Raw genomic sequence first — 21047 nt, 5'->3', positions numbered from 1 at the left:
AAAGATGACTTTTTAAATTAAAATTGAAAAGGTGGTTTATAAACTTTATAAACTGTTCAGTAAAAGCAGAAATACCACAGTGTAATAGTACTGAGTAAAAGTCCAGCATCCAAATATACTTTGATGCATTCATGTGTTCACTGTGATGTTGTAGCTGCTGAAAGTGGAACTCATTAGTTTATGTAGCTTAATCTATAATAATACATAGTTGATTAGTTAATTATACTATGTATTAATAATTTGAATCTTCAAACTAAAGCTTTAAAATAAATGTAGTGCCGTTAAAAGTACATCATTGGCCTAGTGGAACATGTAAATACAAGTACTTGGGTAAAAGTATTTAGTTACTTTAAGTTTTGTTTTAAGCAGAACATCAAAACATTCCATAAATGATCAGCGAGTCAGGGGTTAACATTTAAAGCACGTATTCCTGTATGTAAATGTATTTATTGTGAAAATATTAATAACGTTCAGTCGTCTTGAGAAGGTGCAAAACAAATAAAACCATTTTATTTTAAAGAAGTTAAAAACTGCGTGAAGAGGCCGTTTTATATTTACGTCTTTGTGATGACGTAATCGAGTCAGATTCCAGATGTGATCTTCACTTCAGTTGAACATCAAAGTTTACAAATGGGATTTTAGAAAGAAGGTAAATGACCACATTTGTTCTCACTGGTCTAAAGTCTTGAAATGTGGTACGGACAACAAATCTCTAACGGGACAACTTCGACATTTTTAGAGCACATGAAAAATCCCACTTTTATAAATAGTGAGTGAGGAGTTTTTAAAAACGAGGTCAAACAAGTAAAAGAACCTTTCAGTCGCACACGTGAAGGAAGAGTTCAACGTTTCAGCCCACAAACGACAAAGAGTATAAAAACAAGTAGAAATCTCTTTAATTTTACAAGCAACTTGAAAATGTCGAGACAATTACGCTATTAAAACAACAACACAGCAAATAAACATTTAGAAGACAGAAACGATTACAAACACTAAAAACATAGTAAAATATATTAACGGTTTAGTTCTGGCAGCGGAGCGGCAGTCTGGACTTCTGTGGCGTCAAGGCTTCATTTTCTGACACCTTGTGCCTCGAGGCCTTGCTCTCCTTCTTCCCGCCTTTCTTCAGCTGGAGAAGAGAAAAGAATCAACACAGAACAACGTGCTGGAGGTTGGACGAGCATTCGTAAGGAAGCCCACGTGTTCAACACAAGCTCACAGACTATTATTTTGGCGGCTGACCTTGAAGAAGGGAACGCGTTTGCTCTCGTTGAAGACGAGGTTCTCGTCGATGAAGGACGGCTCCGTGGCCAGGCTTTCGTTACATGTGCTCAGCTCGTCCTCCAGAGAGTCCTGGACACGATGAAGAGGAACCAGGAGAAATTAACAACACATTTTATTTGACTAAGAAAAAAGAATCCAGATAAAAACACGAAGTCGTACTTCAAGTTGATTCAAGACATTTTAATACCAATTCAAACCGACGTTAAGTGTACGATATATATTCAGAGAAATGCGCCAAATAATCGAATTAATATGATGAACGCAGGTACCCGCGATCTCGTTCTTTCACTTCAAGAACGAGGTCGCGGGTACAAGCGGCCGAGATGCGTTTTCTCAGACGGGTGGCGTCTCCCTTAGAGAGCGGGTGAGAAGCTCAGCCATCCGTGGCTTCCTGCTTTCTTACTGTGCGGACGCTTCTCTGCTTGCCCCTGCTTACATCTTTCTGCCAATATTAATTTTCACGGATATGCCCCCCTGCACGGACTGCCGTGGACATCTACAGAAGATTGCAGCACTTCAGGCAAAGATATTTCATCTAGAAGAGAAGGACACAACAATACAATGGACCCCAAGCTACAGCTTGCCCCGGAGAACAGTCACGTCGGGAATAAGCGTGGAGCAGGACTTAAAGCCACCCCTAACAAACTAGAAGAACCCGACTTGACAGAAAGAGACTGGCCCCCGCTGCCATCATGCCGGCAACGGCTGACATCAACCCCCGCTGCGCAACCGTGGATTGTAGCAGCGAACACGGCAAGGAATGCCCACCTCCACTGATGACTCTACAGCTGGAAAACAGATTCCTACCACTACAAACCGAGTCTGGATCGTCGCTGGAGGACCCAGCTCGCCTGTCAGTCCTGCGCCGTTTGGGCTGAACGAGACGCAGAGGACCGCAGAAGCTGACGGAGGACGATCAGCGGATCACTGAGCAAATCAGCAACGCTAATTATCGGCGACTCTACTGCATCAGGCATTAACGGTAAGAAAGATACCAAAACATACTGCTGCCCTGATGAAATGATCTGTGACATCACAGAAGAACTTCCAGAAATGCTGTCTGTCCACAAATCTGTGAACAAGATCATTATTCATGTTGGGAATAATTAATATATATATATATATATATATATATATATATATATATATATATATATATATATATATATATATATATATATATATATATATATATATATATATATATATATATATATATATAAAAAGATATCTGAAGGGGAGAAACAGAAACAAGTTGTAGGCTCTAAAGACATTGAAACATACATCAGTGGTCCCATCCCACCAGCCAGGTGAGGAGTGAATGGTTTTAGCAGAATGTTGGGGCTCAGCAGGGGGCAGTTACCTGTCCCCTGCACAAAGGGAACTTCAATCTGTTCTGGCAGCGTAGAGGCCTTTTCAGAAGAAATTAACTTTCTCTCAACAGATCTGGAGAAAAACTGTTCGCTTCCAATATAGATCACGCCATTAGCCACATAACGTTGGCTAAATGCAAGGAGACACCAGCCCCCACACCACCAGATAACCACCATGATGACGTCCAAACAACTGGAGCGAGTGACCTTGCTGCAGTACCCGCCACAACCAGCCTGCACACCAAGGACCCTAGTCCCTCAACTCCACCGCCAGACATGGATGAAGTTGAAATTCTGTGGAGTAGCATTGAGACACCCTCCCCCCTCCCCTCATCTTCCTCTCCCTTCCTCTTTTTTAACAACAGGATGAACAAATTGGTGAAAGGTGGTCTTAAACTGACACCTCAAATAACCCCCCCGCTCTAAACCATCACACCCCACCATCATCCCACATTCTTCTCCCCCCTCCCAGACACCCCCCGCACCTCCCCCTCAGCTTATACCAAAAGCCCATGGACACTCAAGGACATCACCCCCCCCAAACTGGTCATGCCGTTCCTGTGTTGACTACTACCAGACTAAATAATCAGCGCTCAGCACGCACTGCGTCTGGTTATCTTAGATATATCAGTACACAGCTGTCACAGACTCCCTGCAGCTGAAAGTGGATCTTCTGAATGTCAGATCACTGGCTAACAAATCTTTGATTAATGATATGATAGTTCAAAAGAACTTGAACTGTATGATTCTAGTTGAGACCTGGTTCAACAGCATTACTGGGGTGGCAACACTGACTGAGACGTGTCCTCCAAACTATAAATACTGTCAGGCAAAACAAGAAAGGAGGAGGGATTGCCGCTATCTTATCAGCGTCGCTTGTATGTAATGACATTGACCTGGGTGAATTTACATCATTTGAATATCTTGCTATTGAGCTCAAAGCAGAATTATCTTTGCTCATCATCACATTGTACAGGCCACCAAAATATTCAGCACTATTTCTACAGGAATTCAGCATCACTAGATGTGAAAGAATATTCCTGCATGGAGACCTAAATATTCACGTAAATAAGAAGAATGATCCCAAGACTATTGAACTTGAAAAGTTACTCGTTACTTTAAGGTCCTCCTTCTTGTATACAAAGCCCTAAACGTACCAAGTTACACTGCCAACTCTCTAATCTACTATGTGCCCCCAAGAACATTTCTATCATCCACTACTGGTTTATTAAATGTTCCCAGAAACATCCTTTTGCAATTATGCACCAAAGCTATGGAACACTTTCCCTGCAGACATTAGGGAGGCAAGCTCGCTCAATATCTTCAAAAATAAAAACATATCTTTTTACTTTAGTCTTTTAATGGTGATATTTTGTATCTCTTTACTTTAGCCTTTTAATGGTGATATTTTATATCTCTTTACTTTAGCCTTTTAATGGTGATATTTTATATCTCTTTACTTTAGCCTTTTAATGGTGATATTTTATATCTCTTTACTTTAGCCTTTTAATGGTGATATTTTATACCTCTTTACTTTAGCCTTTTAATAGTGATATTTTATATCTCTTTACTTTAGCCTTTTAATAGTGATATTTCATATCTCTTTACTTTAGTCTTTTAATAGTGATATTTTATATCTCTTTACTTTAGCCTTTTAATGGTGATATTTTATATCTCTTTACTTTAGCCTTTTAATGGTGATATTTTATATCTCTTTACTTTAGCCTTTTAATGGTGATATTGTATATCTCTTCACTTTAGCCTTTTAATAGTGATATTTCATACCTCTTTACTTTAGTCTTTTAATAGTGATATTTTATATCTCTTTACTTTAGTCTTTTAATAGTGATATTTTATATCTCTTTACTTTAGCCTTTTAATAGTGATATTTTATATCTCTTTACTTTAGCCTTTTAATAGTGATATTTTATATCTCTTTACTTTAGCCTTTTAATAGTGATATTTCATATCTCTTTACTTTAGCCTTTTAATAGTGATATTTTATATTTTTTTATCTTAGCCTTTTAATAGTGAGTTATTACTGGTGTAACATTGAATGTGTAAAGGTAACTAGGATACATTTTCAGAGTGTGTATCTTTGAAAAACTTGAGATCAAATAGACGGTGTTACCACGGGGAAAAAGAGGAAGTTTCTCTGATAAATGTACTTTCAAAATATGGCCCTGATAGTTTAAAACATTTACAAGAATGGTGTGCCAATGTTATTTTAGACTTTTTCATTTCTGCTATTTTATACTATTTTAAATTCTGCTATTTGTATAATGGTACTTCAGACTCATTTACATCAACACTGTGATTATTGTTCTGTAAATGCTCTTATTCTGTCTAATCTTGTACTAAATGTTTTTGCTGTGAAGCACTTTGGGCTGCACTTCTTGTATGAAAGGTGCTATACAAATAAAGCTTATTATTAGTATTATTATTATTATCCGTGAGGATGCTCCTTTACGTTGAAAGGAGCCAGTTGAGGTGGTTCGGGCATCTAGTAAGGATGCCACCTGGGCGCCTCCCTAGGGAGGTGTTCCAGGCACGTCCAGCTGGGAGGAGACCCCGGGGAAGACCCAGGACTCGGTGGAGAGATTATATCTCCTCACTGGGAACGCCTCAGGATCCCCCAGTCGGAGCTGGAGGATGTGGCCCGGAGAAGGGAAGTTGGGTTCCTTACTGGAGCTGCTGCCCCCGCGACCCGACCCCGGATAAGAGGTAGACGATGGATGGAATGCAGGTAAACTGGATTTTAACCAGTTTAAAGATGTGAACCTGAACCATCCAACGATGTGGAGGCCGTCGTCAAACTACAAACACACTCCTGTCGCCAGGAGACTAAACACAGGAAGTGAACGTACGTGATTAACCCTGTTGTTCATCTCTTCCTCCTCCTCTTCCTCGTCTTCCTCCTCCTCCTCGATGGCGGTCTGCAGCTCCTCCTGCTGCCTACTCAGACTCTCCAGCAGCTCGCAGCGGCTCCGCGACTTCTCCAACCGCTGCGGATACACAAACTCCCGACGCTGAGGGGTCGCACCTGAAGGCAACAGCAGAACTGAGGTTGAGAAATGTTTCTTTGTCGTGTCCAAAACATTCAGAGAAAAGAACTTTGAGATTAAAGTGGGAAATGTCACGAAAAGAAACTCAAATTTACAAGAAACAAACGCAGAAATTCTGAGAATAAAAACACATTTACTATTTTTTTCTAAGTCATGAGAAATAAAAACCTCGGGAACTTTTATTAGTTTTGGTCAAAGAGACACATGGCTCCACTCTTCATGGCGTTACATTTCAGAGACTCTCATAAATGTGCGACTCTAGAATCTTAGAGATCACATTTACAACTTTAATCTGTTTCTGTTTCTCGGCATATTACCGTAACAAATGGCTCTGTAATTAATTTATACTTTAAGTCTACAATGCCCTTATACACCATCGTTCATTACGGACTTAATTTTCGTAAAGTAAAGAGACCAATGTCCTAAACCCGTAACATCCACACAAAGAACTGAACATTTACATTCTGAACACCGAGAGACGAGCAGGTGAAATCACTTACCGGTGGGAACGTCCTGCTGCAGCTCCTCCTGCAGGAAGCCGTGCACCAGCTGTTGGCTCGTCTCCACACTGTCCCGCAGCTCGGCCTGCTGTTGGTCCAGGACGGTCCGGTCCAGAGAGGTCTGGTTCTGCACGGCCACCAGAGACCGCGTCGCCTCCTCCTGCCGACCCGACAGATCCTCCTCGGCTGTCCGGAGCTGCTCAGTGCAGCGCGTCTCCACGCTCTGGAGAAAAGACGATTAGGGGAGCGAGTTAGACGACTTCTCTCCCAGGTGAAGCTTTAGATGTGAAACCTGCAGAAGAATTAACCCTGAAGACCCACAGGACCGGGTTACCTGCAGAAGTTAAGTTCATTCATTCTACCAGCGGTTGTATTAACTTTAAGTGTGTGAACTTAAACGATCCAGTCGTCCAAAATACAAATATTAAAAGATTTTTGGTTACACGAGTGAAGATGAAACACCAGAATATGTAAAATATTATAAATAAATAAATCTAAAAAAGACATTTTCACCTGATGGAGGGTCTGAGCTTCAGTGGAAATGTTCCCCATCAGGGCGAGCTGTTCCTGGGCTCGAGTCTCTGCGTGCTCCTGGACTCTGGAGCTCCACTGGAGGTCACGCTCGACCAGACCTGCAGCCACAAATCAAAAGCCCTCAACAATAAGGCACGCCGAAGGTGCCGCCGGTGGGTTTGAGGTTTGAATGACGAGTTACGTACCGGACACGGAGCTGTGGAGGTGGGAGCGGCAGCCCGACATCTCCTCCAGCGCCTGCCGGCTCTCATCGGCGTTCAGGCGCAGAGAGGAGGCGAGCGAGGAGGAGGTGGAGGAGAGGAGGTCCGCCTGAGCCGAGGCCCGACGCTCCACTGCGCTGCAGCCGCTGGAGACAACACGGGAAGAAATGCATTTAAATAAGTTAGTTTTTATTTACTTAACTTCATCTAGTTTTTAAAAGTGGTTTTATTTTAGTAGATTTCATTTGAGTGCATTTTCCTATTTAAAAAATATTTATTTGTTATTTAGTTTTTTTATACATTCAGTTGTTTTACATTAGTTTTTATATATTTACGTGTTTTTCTTGGAGTTCATGACGTCTCGATATTATAACTGAAACTTATAGCGTAAAAAGACAAAGCTTCCCGTTTGTCCGTGTGCGACTCACCTGCTGATGTTCTGCTGCAGGACGTGCAGAGGCTTCTGCAGAGCTCTGGATGCGGAGCGCAGGTGGCTGTAGTCGCTCTGAGCCTCCACGGTGAGCAGGCCGAGCTGCTCCTGCAGGAGCTGCATGGTCTGCTTCATACTCTGACAGCAGGAAGCAAAGTGATCGCATTAGTATTTACAAAGAGACCTGCAAAATAACACCGAATACGCTGCAACATGGAGGAAAAGCACGTAATGCCACGATGGGACATAAGTCTCTGAATGTAGGGTGAGCGAGCGTGCTTGTGTGTGTGTGTGTGTGTGTGTGTGTGTGTGTGTGTGTGTGTGTGTGTGTGTGTGTTGGGAGCGGAGCCCCCTTCGCGAAGCAGAGCAGAGAATGTGAAGCAACGCAGCAACGCAGTACACACTGAACCGTGCACATAATAAATACATAAGTGTTCAGTGTATTTAATAAAAGAGACTGTGAATATAAAACATTAATTAAACCAGTGGGGTCAAATGGAACTCGTCATCTTAGACACGATGCCGAGCGGATCTGCGTCTCACCGCGTGCTGTTTGTCCTGCGCCCGTCTGATCTCGTCCTCCAGCGCGTCGTGTTCGGCCTGCAGCGAGCTCAGACCCCCCACCGCCTCCTCACGCAGCGCCGCCAGCTCCCCGACCAGCCCGCTGAAGAACACGCCCACGTCCTTCATCGCCTCCACCTGAGAGGGAAAGACAAGCAGGTGTAGCAGACGTGCACACTGGAAGAAACGGGAATAAATACCACGTTCATAAAGTCAGTCACTTCATTAAATCAACTTCCTTATTTAACTCGTCCGCGCGCCGTGAAAATGTTGTTTGAGGCTAAACAGCAACAAATATGGATTAAAAGAATAATTTGTTTAGATAAAAACATGTGAATTTAGGAAATGAGGATTTCATCCCACGCAGCACGGCTTGGATCCAAGTCTCCGAGTAGAATATGAATAATATCGGTGCAGCCTCGTCTTCATCAGACACGCTGCAGATACCAGCTTAATAAAAACGCAGGTTTGGACTCACTTTGTCAGCCAGGGCTCGCTGCGTCTCCACGGTGGCTCTCAGAGTGTCGTTGAGCTCCTTCACCGCCGACAGACCCATCAGAGTGCGAGCCGCCAGCACCTCCTCCACGTCCAGTCGATGCTCGTCCTGCACACGGAGACACGACTTAAAGAAAGCAGGTACATGTCGTGCTGTTTGAGAAGGATTCTCCACCTGATGAGTTAAAGTCTGAGGAAACTGAACTTTGCGTCATTCGTCCGACAGAGCGCTGCAGGGCAGGAAGTTAGCATCGCAACGAGCTAACGGGCGTCTGAGGGATTATTGCAGAAAACACAAACGTCGCAAATGATCTCTTTTAGGATTTCTGAAGCGTGAATGTGAAACGCTAACGTGCGGCTTTCTGTTTCTGTTGTAGAAGAACGTTAACATCTCTTCAGCTTCAAACCGAACACCCGTCGCCTCCGGACATGAACCTGTAACCTTCGTCCTCACCAGCAGCTGCAGCAGGTCGTCCTTGTCCTGCAGACACAGCGTCTCCTGCTGCTGCACTTTGTCCCGACAGCGAGTGACGCCGTCGGCCACCAGCTGCCCGACTCCACCCACGAAGGACTCCACGGTTGTCAGAGCTCCTTTCAGCGCCGCCTGGTTCATCGCCAGCACCCCGTCTGCAGAGAGACGCTTCATTAACACATTTAACAGACTGTGGATATTCAATCTACACACTTTCGGTCTTTTTAACACTCAACCCTTCATTTTCTTTTCTTTGGTGTAATTAAACCCTGAAAGCATAAATACACTTTTAATACTTATTAAGTCTGAAATGATTAAAACGACACCAACTCATATTCCCTCATTTATATTGTTATATACATCTCATTATATTTATAAATGAGATGTCTTGTTGAGGAATCACTTAACTTCAGCCTCAGTGTAATCTGTTGCTGGAACTCAGCGTCGCACATTAAAGACTCTGAACATTCATGGACTGTAACGAAGGGCTCAGCTGATGGTTTGTTTCTGCAGCTCTCACCGATGGCCTGCGAGTAGTTGCTCAGCATGTCGTGATGTTGGGCTCCGTGCTGCTGAACGCAGCGCTGCACGTTGCTGAACGCTCCCTGCATCCGCTGAGAGAAGCTCTGCTGAATCTCACTGTTGTGCTGCTCCACCTGCAAATACATCCCGTGTCATTACATCCCGTGTCATTACATCCCGTGTCATTACATCCCGTGTCATTACATCCCGTGTCATTACATCCCGTGCCATTACATCCCGTGCCATTACATCCCGTGTCATTACATCCCGTGCCATTACATCCCGTGTCATTACATCCCGTGCCATTACATCCCGTGTCATTACATCCCGTGTCATTACATCCCGTGTCATTACATCCCGTGTCATTACATCCCGTGCCATTACATCCCGTGTCATTACATCCCGTGCCATTACATCCTGTGTCATTACATCCCGTGCCATTACATCCCGTGTCATTACATCCCGTGTCATTACATCCCGTGTCATTACATCCCGTGTCATTACATCCCGTGCCATTACATCCCGTGTCATTACATCCCGTGCCATTACATCCTCTGGCAACTAAAAGATGAATCTATTAAACTCCTCTAAACACACACACACACACTAAACTAACGGGAGGAAATCTGAAATGTTTTTGATGCTCATGAGATAAATAAATCTCCAGAACTTAAACTTTTCATGAGCAAAGACAGTAAATAAATACTATTTATCTTATGAACCAGTTATTAATTCAGATTTGAAGAGTCTGACCTTCGTCTTCCTGTCCAGCTTCTCATGCAGACCCGACACGTCACTGGTGCTGGCAGCGACTGTACTCAGCAGCTGGAACACACACACACACACACACACACAGTGAACTTCGTTTGGTGGAAGAAAGAAACTTTTTCTTTTAGAGCGTGAAGTCGAGACTAAATATAACATAAGTTAAATATAAAGACGCAGAGTAAACAAACCAAAACCGCTCTTATATCTTTGACCGTTGATAAAAGTTAAAGTGATCTAAACATTAAGTAAAGAAACGGTCACGTGTTCTGATGTCATCGACTGTAAAGGTTTGATTTTTACACAACTGAGTGCAAATAAGATACAAATCATTTCTGAAAAAGGAAGTCACACACATGAAGTCACACACATGAAGTCACACACATGAAGTCACACACAGGAAGTCACACACATGAAGTCACACACATGAAGTCACACACAGGAAGTCACACACATGAAGTCACACACATGAAGTCACACACATGAAGTCACACACAGGAAGTCACACACAGGAAGTCACACACATGAAGTCACACACATGAAGTCACACACAGGAAGTCACACACATGAAGTCACACACATGAAGTCACACACATGAAGTCACACACAGGAAGTCACACACATGAAGTCACACACATGAAGTCACACACATGAAGTCACACACATGAAGTCACACACAGGAAGTCACAGAAGCAGAGACATTAATAGTTTAGAAAGTACATGAAGAGAAAAAGGAACAAACTAAAGCAACATCTCAACACAGGAACTAAAACATCCAGTGCAACGTGTGAAAGTCGTCCGTACCCGTCCCGCCGTGTCGTACAGACTTTCCTGCACCGCGTTGAGCTCCGAGCAGACGAACTCCTCCTGAGTCAGCTTCTCTCTGGTCTGCAGCAGGTCTCTGCTCGTCTCCTCCAGCCTGACAGACAACATGTGACATGTAGCGCCGTCAGTCTCCCTTCAGAGCGTGAAGGATGACAGTGACGACGACAACGACTCACCTCTGATGCTGCTCGTCCAGGTCTTCAGTGCACTGCTCCAGTTTGGATTTACTGTCCACGAACAGCTCCGTCACCTGCAGAGCGACAAACCGTCACGATCAACACGCCACGATCAACGCGCCACGTTCAACACGCAGCTTTCAGTCAAATGTGAAACACAAGCATGTAACTGACGATGACACACCAACTGCTAAGTCTTGATTATGGTCTGGAGTAAAGTTGCAAAACTATGGAAATATTTAGCGATTCAGTGACGCTGAACTTTAATGTGGACGTGAAGCTGAGGCTCACGCACCTTCTTGATCTCCTCCTCCATGGCAGCGATCCTGTCGCTGTACTCCACCGTGTGCTCCTCATGAGAGGTGATCTGACTCAGCATAGTCCTACACACACACACACACACACACACACACAATAAGATAAGCACAATTATATTAAAAAGATACAAACAAAAAACACTGAAAATCAACCGACTAAATTTGTGCTTATTATAAGAATAAAGCAACAATATTCAAAATATCCACAAAGAACTTTATTCTTATTATTTCTAGAGCAAACGACTTCCCACTAACACTAACGTTCACATTTAGAAGTTACTGCGATGACATTAATAGAAACGGAGGGTCAGCTGGTTTGTGTTTCTTACGTCAACAGAAATCAACAAACTTCAAATCTGAAGCTTTTTTCCGTCAATTAAAAAACTCAAGCGTATAAAATGTGCCGTTTAAATCCTTCAGAACGTCTGAAGTTCTTTTCCTCAGAATTAAGTGTGAAGGATCTGAAGGATCTTTGAGCTTCAGTGACTGCATCCTTCAGTGACGACCTACTCGTAGTTCTCTGCGGACAGATAAACTCCGTTCTTGTCTCGAGTGGCGGCGAGGTCACGCTTCAGACGCTCGATCTCCTCCGTGTATTCCTGAGGAGCACAAACACAAAGTCAGTTTCCTTAAAGACCTTTTAAAGTCATTGGATATTTATTATATCACACCGACTGAAGAGGTGCGAGTAATTCAGAAGAATAAACGCCTTCACGTTGTTACAAAGCGCTTTGATCTGGTTCTGTTCACCTTAATGAGCGTCCTCTTGGTGAGCTTCTGGTTGACTTCAGGTTTGTTCATGATGTTCTTGGCTCTGCTGGCGTACTCCAGCGTGCTCAGCGTCTCCTGCACGGACAGAACATCACCATGGTTTACATGTTCAGCAGAAAGGTTCATCAGAATAATGATAATGAGTCTTCGCAGGCGGCAGGACGCACCTCCATGTTGCTGGAGGAAGGAGACACGGTGGCGATGATGGAGGTTTTCGTTCGTCCTCCCAGAGAGTCCTGCAGGATTCTGGTCAGTTTGGACTCTCTGAGGAGAAGACACACAAACGTCTTCCATGTTATTCTTCAACACGTTTGTTGTGCGCTCTACTGACAGGTTTTATTATTATCGCCCGGATTAAAGGAAGCTAGAGAAACAACAACTTATTATTTATCTTTTAAACGTCTGCATTATTTTAGGTCTTAGATTCAGATTTTTACTTTAGAGATTTCTCTTTTTATTTAATGAGAATCGTCAGAGGGATCTCTGTGTGTGTGTGTGTGTGTGTGTGTGTGTGTGTGTGTGTGTGTGTGTGTGTTTCCTTCAACTTGAGACTTTGTGAGCAGATTTATATAAAAATGAGATATTATGTTAATGAGCTTCAGAGAAACTAAAGTATCCGACGCTCTGCAAGATCTCCCAAAATGTCAAACAGCTCAACTCAAAACTTCCAGATTAACCAGGTTTATATTTTATTTATTTTATTTTATTAATATTAATATTTAATATAAAATATAAATATATTTTAAACAGCTGGCGTTGGACAGAGCTGAATACTAAACCCTGAGGTGTTCCTACCTGTACGGGATGTGCGGCCTTTTCTCCACCAGGGCGGTGATCACTCGTCCGAGCGTCAGCAGAGACTGGTTGATGTTTCCCGCCTCGCGAGCTCGCTTGTCCACCGCGCCCGAGCGCCCGATGTTCTCACTGCCGGCGAGGTCCACCTGGAGGGGGGGGGTATTAAATCAAGTTATTTTAAAAGTTGTGGTTTGCAATCTTCTCAGGAATTGAGCCTTTTTTACATATTAAGATGTTTACAAACAGCTACACACTTTTGTGTATATGTGTATATGTATAGATAGATACATACACACACATATACTTTTGCTTCTTTATTAAGTATTACATTTCCCCACACACGCACACCCCCCTGAAAGTATCACGAGTGAACGAATGACAGTTTCTGATCTGCATCACGAAGGATTATTACCAGATTGAGTTTCCCGATCTTCACCAGCTCCTCTCCGTCCAGCGTCATCTCCTTCATGTGGATGGTGACGGAGAACACCGAGTGGGAGCGACTGAGCGGAGACACGACAACAAATCAGCCGAGGTGGAGAATATAGTGTGTAGCAGTTTGTTCAGAAATCATTGAGACGTGTGCGACGCGGTTTTCTCCCCTCGAGTACCTGGAGTAGGAGTTCATGAGCGTGGACGCCGTCCTCCTCTTGGCCGATCCTTTCTCCAGGATCTGATAAACCTCATCTTTGTTGTGCACCATCACCTCCTCCAGACCCTTCACCACCACGCCGCGCTGCAACACAAGAGGTCAGAGGTCACACAAGGAGAAGGTCAACAAAGACATTTTAAACACAGTCAAGAAAAGCAAGTCTTTTTAAATAAGGGCAGAAGTTCTGCAACAAGCTCACAGGTCAATGACGACATCATCATCATCATCATCATCATGTCTCAACATTTTAAATCAACATTGACTCAAGACATTTTAAAACTTTATTTTTAGACTGAAGTCTGAAGTCATTGGATTTATCAGACTTCAGTCTTCAGTCTTCAGACTTCAGACTTCAGACTTCAGACTTCAGTCTTCAGTCTTCAGTCTTCAGACTTCAGTCTTCAGTCTTCAGACTTCAGTCTTCAGACTTCAGTCTTCAGTCTTCAGACTTCAGTCTTCAGACTTCAGTCTTCAGACTTCAGTCTTCAGTCTTCAGTCTTCAGACTTCAGTCTTCAGACTTCAGTCTTCAGTCTTCAGACTTCAGTCTTCAGACTTCAGACTTCAGTCTTCAGTCTTCAGTCTTCAGACTTCAGTCTTCAGTCTTCAGACTTCAGTCTTCAGTCTTCAGTCTTCAGACTTCAGTCTTCAGACTTCAGTCTTCAGTACTTCAGTCTTCAGTCTTCAGTCTTCAGACTTCAGTCTTCAGTCTTCAGACTTCAGTCTTCAGTCTTCAGACTTCAGACTTCAGTCTTCAGTCTTCAGTCTTCAGACTTCAGTCTTCAGTCTTCAGACTTCAGTCTTCAGTCTTCAGTCTTCAGTCTTCAGTCTTCAGACTTCAGACTTCAGTCTTCAGTCTTCAGTCTTCAGACTTCAGTCTTCAGTCTTCAGACTTCAGTCTTCAGACTTCAGTCTTCAGTCTTCAGACTTCAGACTTCAGTCTTCAGTCTTCAGACTTCAGACTTCAGACTTCAGACTTCAGTCTTCAGACTTCAGTCTTCAGTCTTCAGTCTTCAGACTTCAGTCTTCAGACTTCAGACTTCAGACTTCAGTCTTCAGACTTCAGACTTCAGTCTTCAGAAATAACTAAAACTGCTCAGAAAATGTCCATCAGTGTCTCAACAGAGAAGTTCTCACACGTTTCCCGTTCAGAAGAAACGGAACGTATTCAGGATCTGGAATCTCAACGATTTTTAATTCATCAAAATAAATATGACTGGTTGAAAACTAGCCGATGAATCAGAACCACGTCTGGTGCCGCACCCTGGAAGCTCGAAAGCCGATATTTAAAGTGTATTTATGAAGTTACTTTGTTCCGCGGGTCGTCGAACAGCTGCAGCCGCTCGTTGACGTCGTCTCCGGGGCTGAGCAGGTCGAACAGCTCCTCGTTGTAGATCTCCAGCAGCGACACTTTGACGGAGAACTCGGTGCCGTTCTCAGAAAGCTTCTCAAAGATCTGGTGCAGCGTTCTGGGGATGATGCCGGCCAGAGGGTCCTAAAAACCACGAGTTCAATCCGTTAAAGTCGCTCAGAGGATTTTAATATGCAAACAGCTGATTCACGGCTCACCTCCTCCCAGGTGAACTCCCCGTCGGGAGTTCTCTCGCCCTCCATGGTGAACGTCTTTCCTGTTCCCGTCTGACCGTAGCTGAGCGGCAGAAACACGCTTTCATTAATGTCCATTAACAATAATGCAATTAAAAAACACATTACGGATCGGATGCATGTTGTCTGTTAATTTAACAATGTTTCTGAGCAGCAGATCACTCACGCAAAGACAGTGCAGTTATATCCCATAATGACTTCATCCAGAATGGGGAACACGACGCTCCGGTAAACATCGATCTGCTTTGCAGCCGGACCAAAAACCTGAGGAGAAGAATATTATATTAAAACATTATAAGAGAAGAGTGACGGCCTGCGAACAGAACACCTAAAGGTTGTGACCATTGAGCCCCCGAGCTGCAGACGCTCCTGCGTTCACTGTAAGCTCTGCACGAGTCTCATGAATAACCTGTAACGTAAGAACTCCAGAGTTTAAAGTCAACATTTACTGAAAGTATAAGGATGTCATCATTTCAATGACTTCAGTGAAGCCCAACAACAAACTCCGTCTCGGAGACTCCTGATCGACGGGAGAGAGGACTGCGGAGCTTCTCCCTCGTTTCTCTTTAGGATCCACTCACCATGTCAAACGTGTAGGTCTTCCGTGCCGCCTTGTCGTTCACCCCTCCCGTCTTCACGATCACCTCCTTCCTGCTTGAGTCACAGTCCATGACCCCGTAGGACGACTTGCGCTCCATCGTGTTAAAAGGCCTGAAAAGTGCAGACGGACGTGTCAGGTTTACCAACACAGCTACAAACACACAACAACGTGCAGGTTACGTCTAAAGAATGGGACAAAACAATGTAATACAGAAAACATTTCTCAATAACCTCTCCTGATAAACATGAGGTAAATAACGCTGAAGATGTTGAGCGGTAAGAAAGCATCGCGATGTTACTCCTTAATATTAACTTGTCTGTTTAACCTTTTTCCATTTTACAGCCTCTAATAAGCAGCAGCATGTAAAAGTCTCAGACCGCTGGGATAAATACAGAAATATAAATAAAGTAACTTTTTCATGTAAAAAAGGCAGAAAATGCTGCTTTACTCCATTTTATGTCAAATTAAAGCGACAAAACAATAAATGTAAAGACATCAGCTTGGATTTTGAGATGATCTGACATTTATAGAGCAAACAATTAATGCAGAGAATAACCTGCAGGCGACTCAAGGGTCTCTTTTAAATGACAGATAATCCCTGAATGCTGTAAAGATGAACGATTATTCTCATAGATCTGCAGATTATTTGATGAATTCATTCATTCTTTAAATCGATTTAACATTACAAAATGTCTATCGCCCATCACAACTTCAAAAAGTCTGAAAAATGTGTAAATATTTTGACTTTATTCACACCTGCATCTGACCACCACCTGGATGTTCCTGCCCTTCTCGTCCCGCTTCACTCCGCTCACGTTGTGAGAAGAAGTCATGGCTGCGGAGATGTTGTGCTCAAGGAGTCTGAAAGTCAGTTACACACTTTAAATGAGCATAGAAACAAAACAACAATGCTAGACGATGTTAAACACGACGACAGCTGCTGACAGAACAACAGACGGACATCGGTCACGAGTTAAAGAGAGAGAACATGTAAGCTAACGTCAAGTGAACATTAGCATGCTAGGTACCGTTAGTTTAATTTAAAATCGGCGTTACTCCGAAGCAACTCACCGGCGTATCTTCCTTCCCTCTCCGAATTATCCGCTTGTTTTTTCCACCACGAATAACACTTTAATGTTTATAAATCCAGGATCTTCTGCCTCCTCCGACTGCAGCGTCTCTACCGTCTCGCGCTCTGTAACCTCCGACAGGAAAAACTTTCAAACAGTACTTTTAAATTGTGCGGACCCAATAAAAGCAGAGTAACGGACAAACAAACGACGCCATTGGTCAGAAGGACACACGTGATGGTGAAGCGCGGAGCATCACGGGAAGATAGTATAGTATTAATACCCGGATGTTTCCACTAGGTGGCGACATTGTTCTGAATAATAATAATAAAATATACGGAAGCCCATTTATAATGAGAAAGAATTAGTTTTCATTATTTTCAAAAGATTTAAAATAACATTAAACTACTATCATGATACTAACTCATTATATTTGTTATGTTTCTCATTATTAAGTCGTTATTTATAAAGGTCTTTCATAATTGTGTGATTCTTAGCCATTATTTATTTTAAAAAGCTTCTCGTTAGGGTTAGGGGTAATTTAGAGACCAAATCATTATTTTAAATACAAGGTCATTATTGTTTATTACATTGTACAGTTTCTCAATATTCTGAGATACACAAGCTTTCATCTTGTAGTTCTCCGATCATTTAATTAAGTGAAAGTAAACATGTTTAACTTTTACTTTCACGTCAAAAAAGAAAAGAACAAAAACAAACACGCATAAAAAGAGACATTTCAAAACTTTGAAATGCTTATACTGAGTAAAGAAGATTATAAATTATAAAATGATATTCATGGACACAGATATAAAACAGATGATATGAAACAGGATTGTATTTTGAGATTGGAACAGTATTAGCAAAATGTTTTATTATGAATAATAGAAAGTTTAATAATAATATCGTCTGTTATTTGTTGTTTGAAACTTTGTTTAATCTGCCGTCTTAAAACTCTTGATTCTGATTAATAAATAAATAAAAAGATACAAATAAATATATACAAGAGACTTTTAAGAGGAGAAACACAAGAAGAACTTTTAAAATGAAAACAATACATTTAAGAAATAAATCATAAATATTATAATAACATAATAAATCTATTTCAGGTTTATGAAGCGACCAGTGGCGAGCAGCAATCCATCTGCTGAGGACCGTCCGCCCACGCAGCCCCCCGAGGAGGACGGGGGGTTGCCCTTTTTGCTCTGCTGGCAACTCCTTTAACACACACACACACACACACACACGCACACACACACACACACACACACACACACACACACACACACACACACTCCTAGATGAAACAAAATGTCTGCTCTTTTGTTGTTTAATATCACAAAAAACGTTTTCCTTCTCGTCTGTGTACAAGTTGGCGTAATAAATAAAACATATACATAATAAATAAATAGATAAATGATGACGTATAAGAAGCATGAAGAGTGAAGACATGAGGGGATTGTAACGTGAATACATGAAACTAAAAGAAAGTCATATTTCTTTATTTTCTTCATTGGAGCTTTTTATTGAACTTTGCGTATATTTCACACTTACAAATAAACGATCACGCTAATAATTATTAAATAAACAATGAAACATGTTTTTATAGTCATCAAAGGAAAACAAACATCATAGTTCACCTATTTCACATATTTAACACATAAATAAAATACAAATAATGTGTAAAATAATTCTGATAATTCTGTGAAAAATGTACGAAAAAGCATAAATCAGATTTTATAAAATCTGATTTTATAAAATCTGATGCTTTGATTAAACTACCAACCGGATGTAAAGGAGGTCAAATGCAACATACGCATTAATGCAGCAGGAATATTAAAGGATTCAAATGAAATACTTCCCGATCTTTTGTGCCGATCACCTCGAATCTAAAAGGAAACTGAAGTTAAAACAGCAGAACTTTATAAAAACATCAGTTTCCTGCAGAATGATAAAGTCTCTCTCACGACTTTCACTAAAACACTACATGATTCTTTATCATCCTGTAAGTCTGACAGCAGCTCCACCTGCAACCACGACAAACATTTAAGACAAGAAACATTTAACAAAACGTCTCTGGAGACACAAGGCACGAGATCCTTCACGTGACCTCAAAGTGTCGAACACGTGAATGTTACTGAACGACACGATCACACATGTAAAACACAGAAGCAGAATTCTTCTTTATCTTATTAATAACAATTTGTCCTTTTGCAGACATCACGGTGTTTTTTCCAGGGTAGATGGAACGACCAGATGTTCTACCAGGATACACCAGGACCTGCTGGACTGTGATGAACATCGTTTCTGAAGATGTTTGCAGACAGTTCACTTCAACACATCACATGTATTGATAACGTACATACTTCAGTGTGGAAGCATGCAGGACTTTTACTTGTGTGTTAATCGTACGTATAGTGCAGTGACCCTCTGAACGCTTCTACCTCAACATCTAAAGTCTCCGTGTGCAGCTGCTGCAAACATCTCTGCTGTCCTGCGACAAATCCACGTCATTACCATAACTATTTCAACTGCGAGGGTGGAAGCAAAGTGAGGTGGGAACAATCGTATTGTGTCCCTCCGCCCCCCCCTCTCTCTTTTTGTCTTTGGCAGCCCACTCAGACCCCGGGTGATGATGACCCTTTCCGGGGGCGAGCCACAAACCCAGAGCGGGTAAGTTTGTGGTCGGACGGACGGACGCCGGGCTTCATTCGACCTCAAGAAACCTCCAGATCTCCCTCATCGGTCTGGAAGCCGGCGGACGGAGCACACGGAGGACTTCTCCTCCCTGCAGCTGTAAAGTGAGTTTCTTCTTTTGTCCCATGAGGGTGTTGGAGCAGGAGGGATACCTGCAGTGAGCTGCTGATACATGAAATAGATTGATAGAACAAAGAGAAACATAAAAACACTTTCTAGGGTTTGATTTCTCTCCATGTTTCTGGTTCTGGGTCTCCTGATGCTCAACTTTAAGATCCGTTTCCTGCTTTCTGTTTGCATCGATTAGTCTGAGAGGATTTATGTGTTTGTGTGATCCAAACATCCACACAACATCTGCAATACCTGCAAACCAATGCACAGGGTCTCTGTGGTTTCAGCTTCATACGACGCTTCAGTGAGATAAAGAAGTTTCATGTTGTTTGATGCCGACTCAGAGGTTTAAAGTATAAAGATGGAGTCACTCTCTGCTTCTGACAGAAATGGATGATGTTTGATTGACTGTCGAACAGACGAGATGATTGTCAGGAAACATTGTAACTATTGTTCCTGATGATTAATGTCTAACATGTTCTGTAGATCCAGCTTCTTCTATGTGAACGGAACATCTTTGGGTTTTGAAGGCATGTTTCAGGCGCTACATGTAGAAATGTTTTCATGTTGTTTCTGATGTCGAACATTTGGCTCCTAAAAGCAACTTTGATTTGAAATCTGAAGCAGAAAAAGGAGTTAATCAGCTGCAGTTCTGCAACATTTCTGTGTTTGCAGCTGATTTGTTCTTCCTGCTTTCACGTCGTTTATTCTTTCCCAACATTTGTTTGTATTTGTGGCTTTTTCTTTATGAATTAGTGCATAAATCTTCTCATCTTTGAGAGGAAGACTTCGCTTTGGTTCCTTGAAAGTGTTTAAATGTTTCCCTTACAAAGCAGTTTGAATACTGAACATGTTCCTGTAGTTTATTGGATGTCAGCCAGTTTTAAATGCTCAACTTATTCCGTGTTTCTTTGGCTTCATGAAGAATAAAAGGGACTTCTGATGCTTCACCGCGGCTCTCACTGACGGGCCTGTCTATTATCCGACACTCAGCAGTCAATACATTTCCCATGAATAAGCAATGGCTTCTATTGACGGCTTGGTTAGAGGGTTCAACACACACGGCTCCCAAACCCTGAGTCATCTGCAGGTTGATCAGGACTCTGAAGACACATTTAATAATGAGAGCGTAGCCCAGTGATTCCTTATTTAAACGGCAGACGGGAGTTCCCCTTCACCAAACTAAACGGTGGAGTATCAGGTACTTTCAGGATCAATCCTCAAACAT

At 42.4% G+C, this 21047-nt stretch overlaps 1 protein-coding gene across 1 annotated transcript; it reads right to left on the bottom strand.

Annotated features, from left to right (window-relative positions):
* Positions 1 to 874: 874 nt before the first annotated feature.
* Positions 875 to 17156, bottom strand: kif11 (kinesin family member 11). Its single transcript, XM_029427414.1, has 27 exons — positions 17013 to 17156; positions 16698 to 16802; positions 15922 to 16051; positions 15507 to 15604; positions 15305 to 15383; positions 15045 to 15230; positions 13697 to 13821; positions 13498 to 13588; positions 13086 to 13231; positions 12458 to 12554; positions 12270 to 12365; positions 12030 to 12118; positions 11498 to 11585; positions 11203 to 11276; positions 11006 to 11120; positions 10190 to 10261; positions 9435 to 9570; positions 8897 to 9069; positions 8426 to 8551; positions 7930 to 8085; positions 7385 to 7524; positions 6942 to 7102; positions 6736 to 6854; positions 6223 to 6445; positions 5525 to 5700; positions 1243 to 1353; positions 875 to 1129 (listed from the first exon to the last, which is right to left on the bottom strand). Exons 2-27 carry the CDS (start codon positions 16772 to 16774, stop codon positions 1022 to 1024), a joined length of 3192 nt encoding a protein of 1063 aa, XP_029283274.1. The 5' UTR covers positions 16775 to 16802; positions 17013 to 17156; the 3' UTR covers positions 875 to 1021.
* Positions 17157 to 21047: the final 3891 nt, after the last annotated feature.

This window comes from Cottoperca gobio, unplaced genomic scaffold (genome assembly GCF_900634415.1).
Source record: "Cottoperca gobio unplaced genomic scaffold, fCotGob3.1 fCotGob3_317arrow_ctg1, whole genome shotgun sequence".
Lineage (NCBI taxonomy): Eukaryota > Metazoa > Chordata > Actinopteri > Perciformes > Bovichtidae > Cottoperca > Cottoperca gobio.
This window is presented reverse-complemented; position numbering and strand designations above follow the sequence as displayed.

Coding starts and splice junctions, on each gene's coding strand:
- kif11 (XM_029427414.1), bottom strand. CDS start 16,774: ATGACTTCTTCTCACAACGTGAGCGGAGTGAAGCGGGACGAGAAGGGC. Junction 7,103..7,384: donor CTGCAGCAGAACATCAGCAG/GTGAGTCGCACA, acceptor TGTTGTCTCCAG/CGGCTGCAGCGCAGTGGAGC. Junction 1,354..5,524: donor TGAACAACAGGGTTAATCAC/GTACGTTCACTT, acceptor CATCGTGTCCAG/GACTCTCTGGAGGACGAGCT.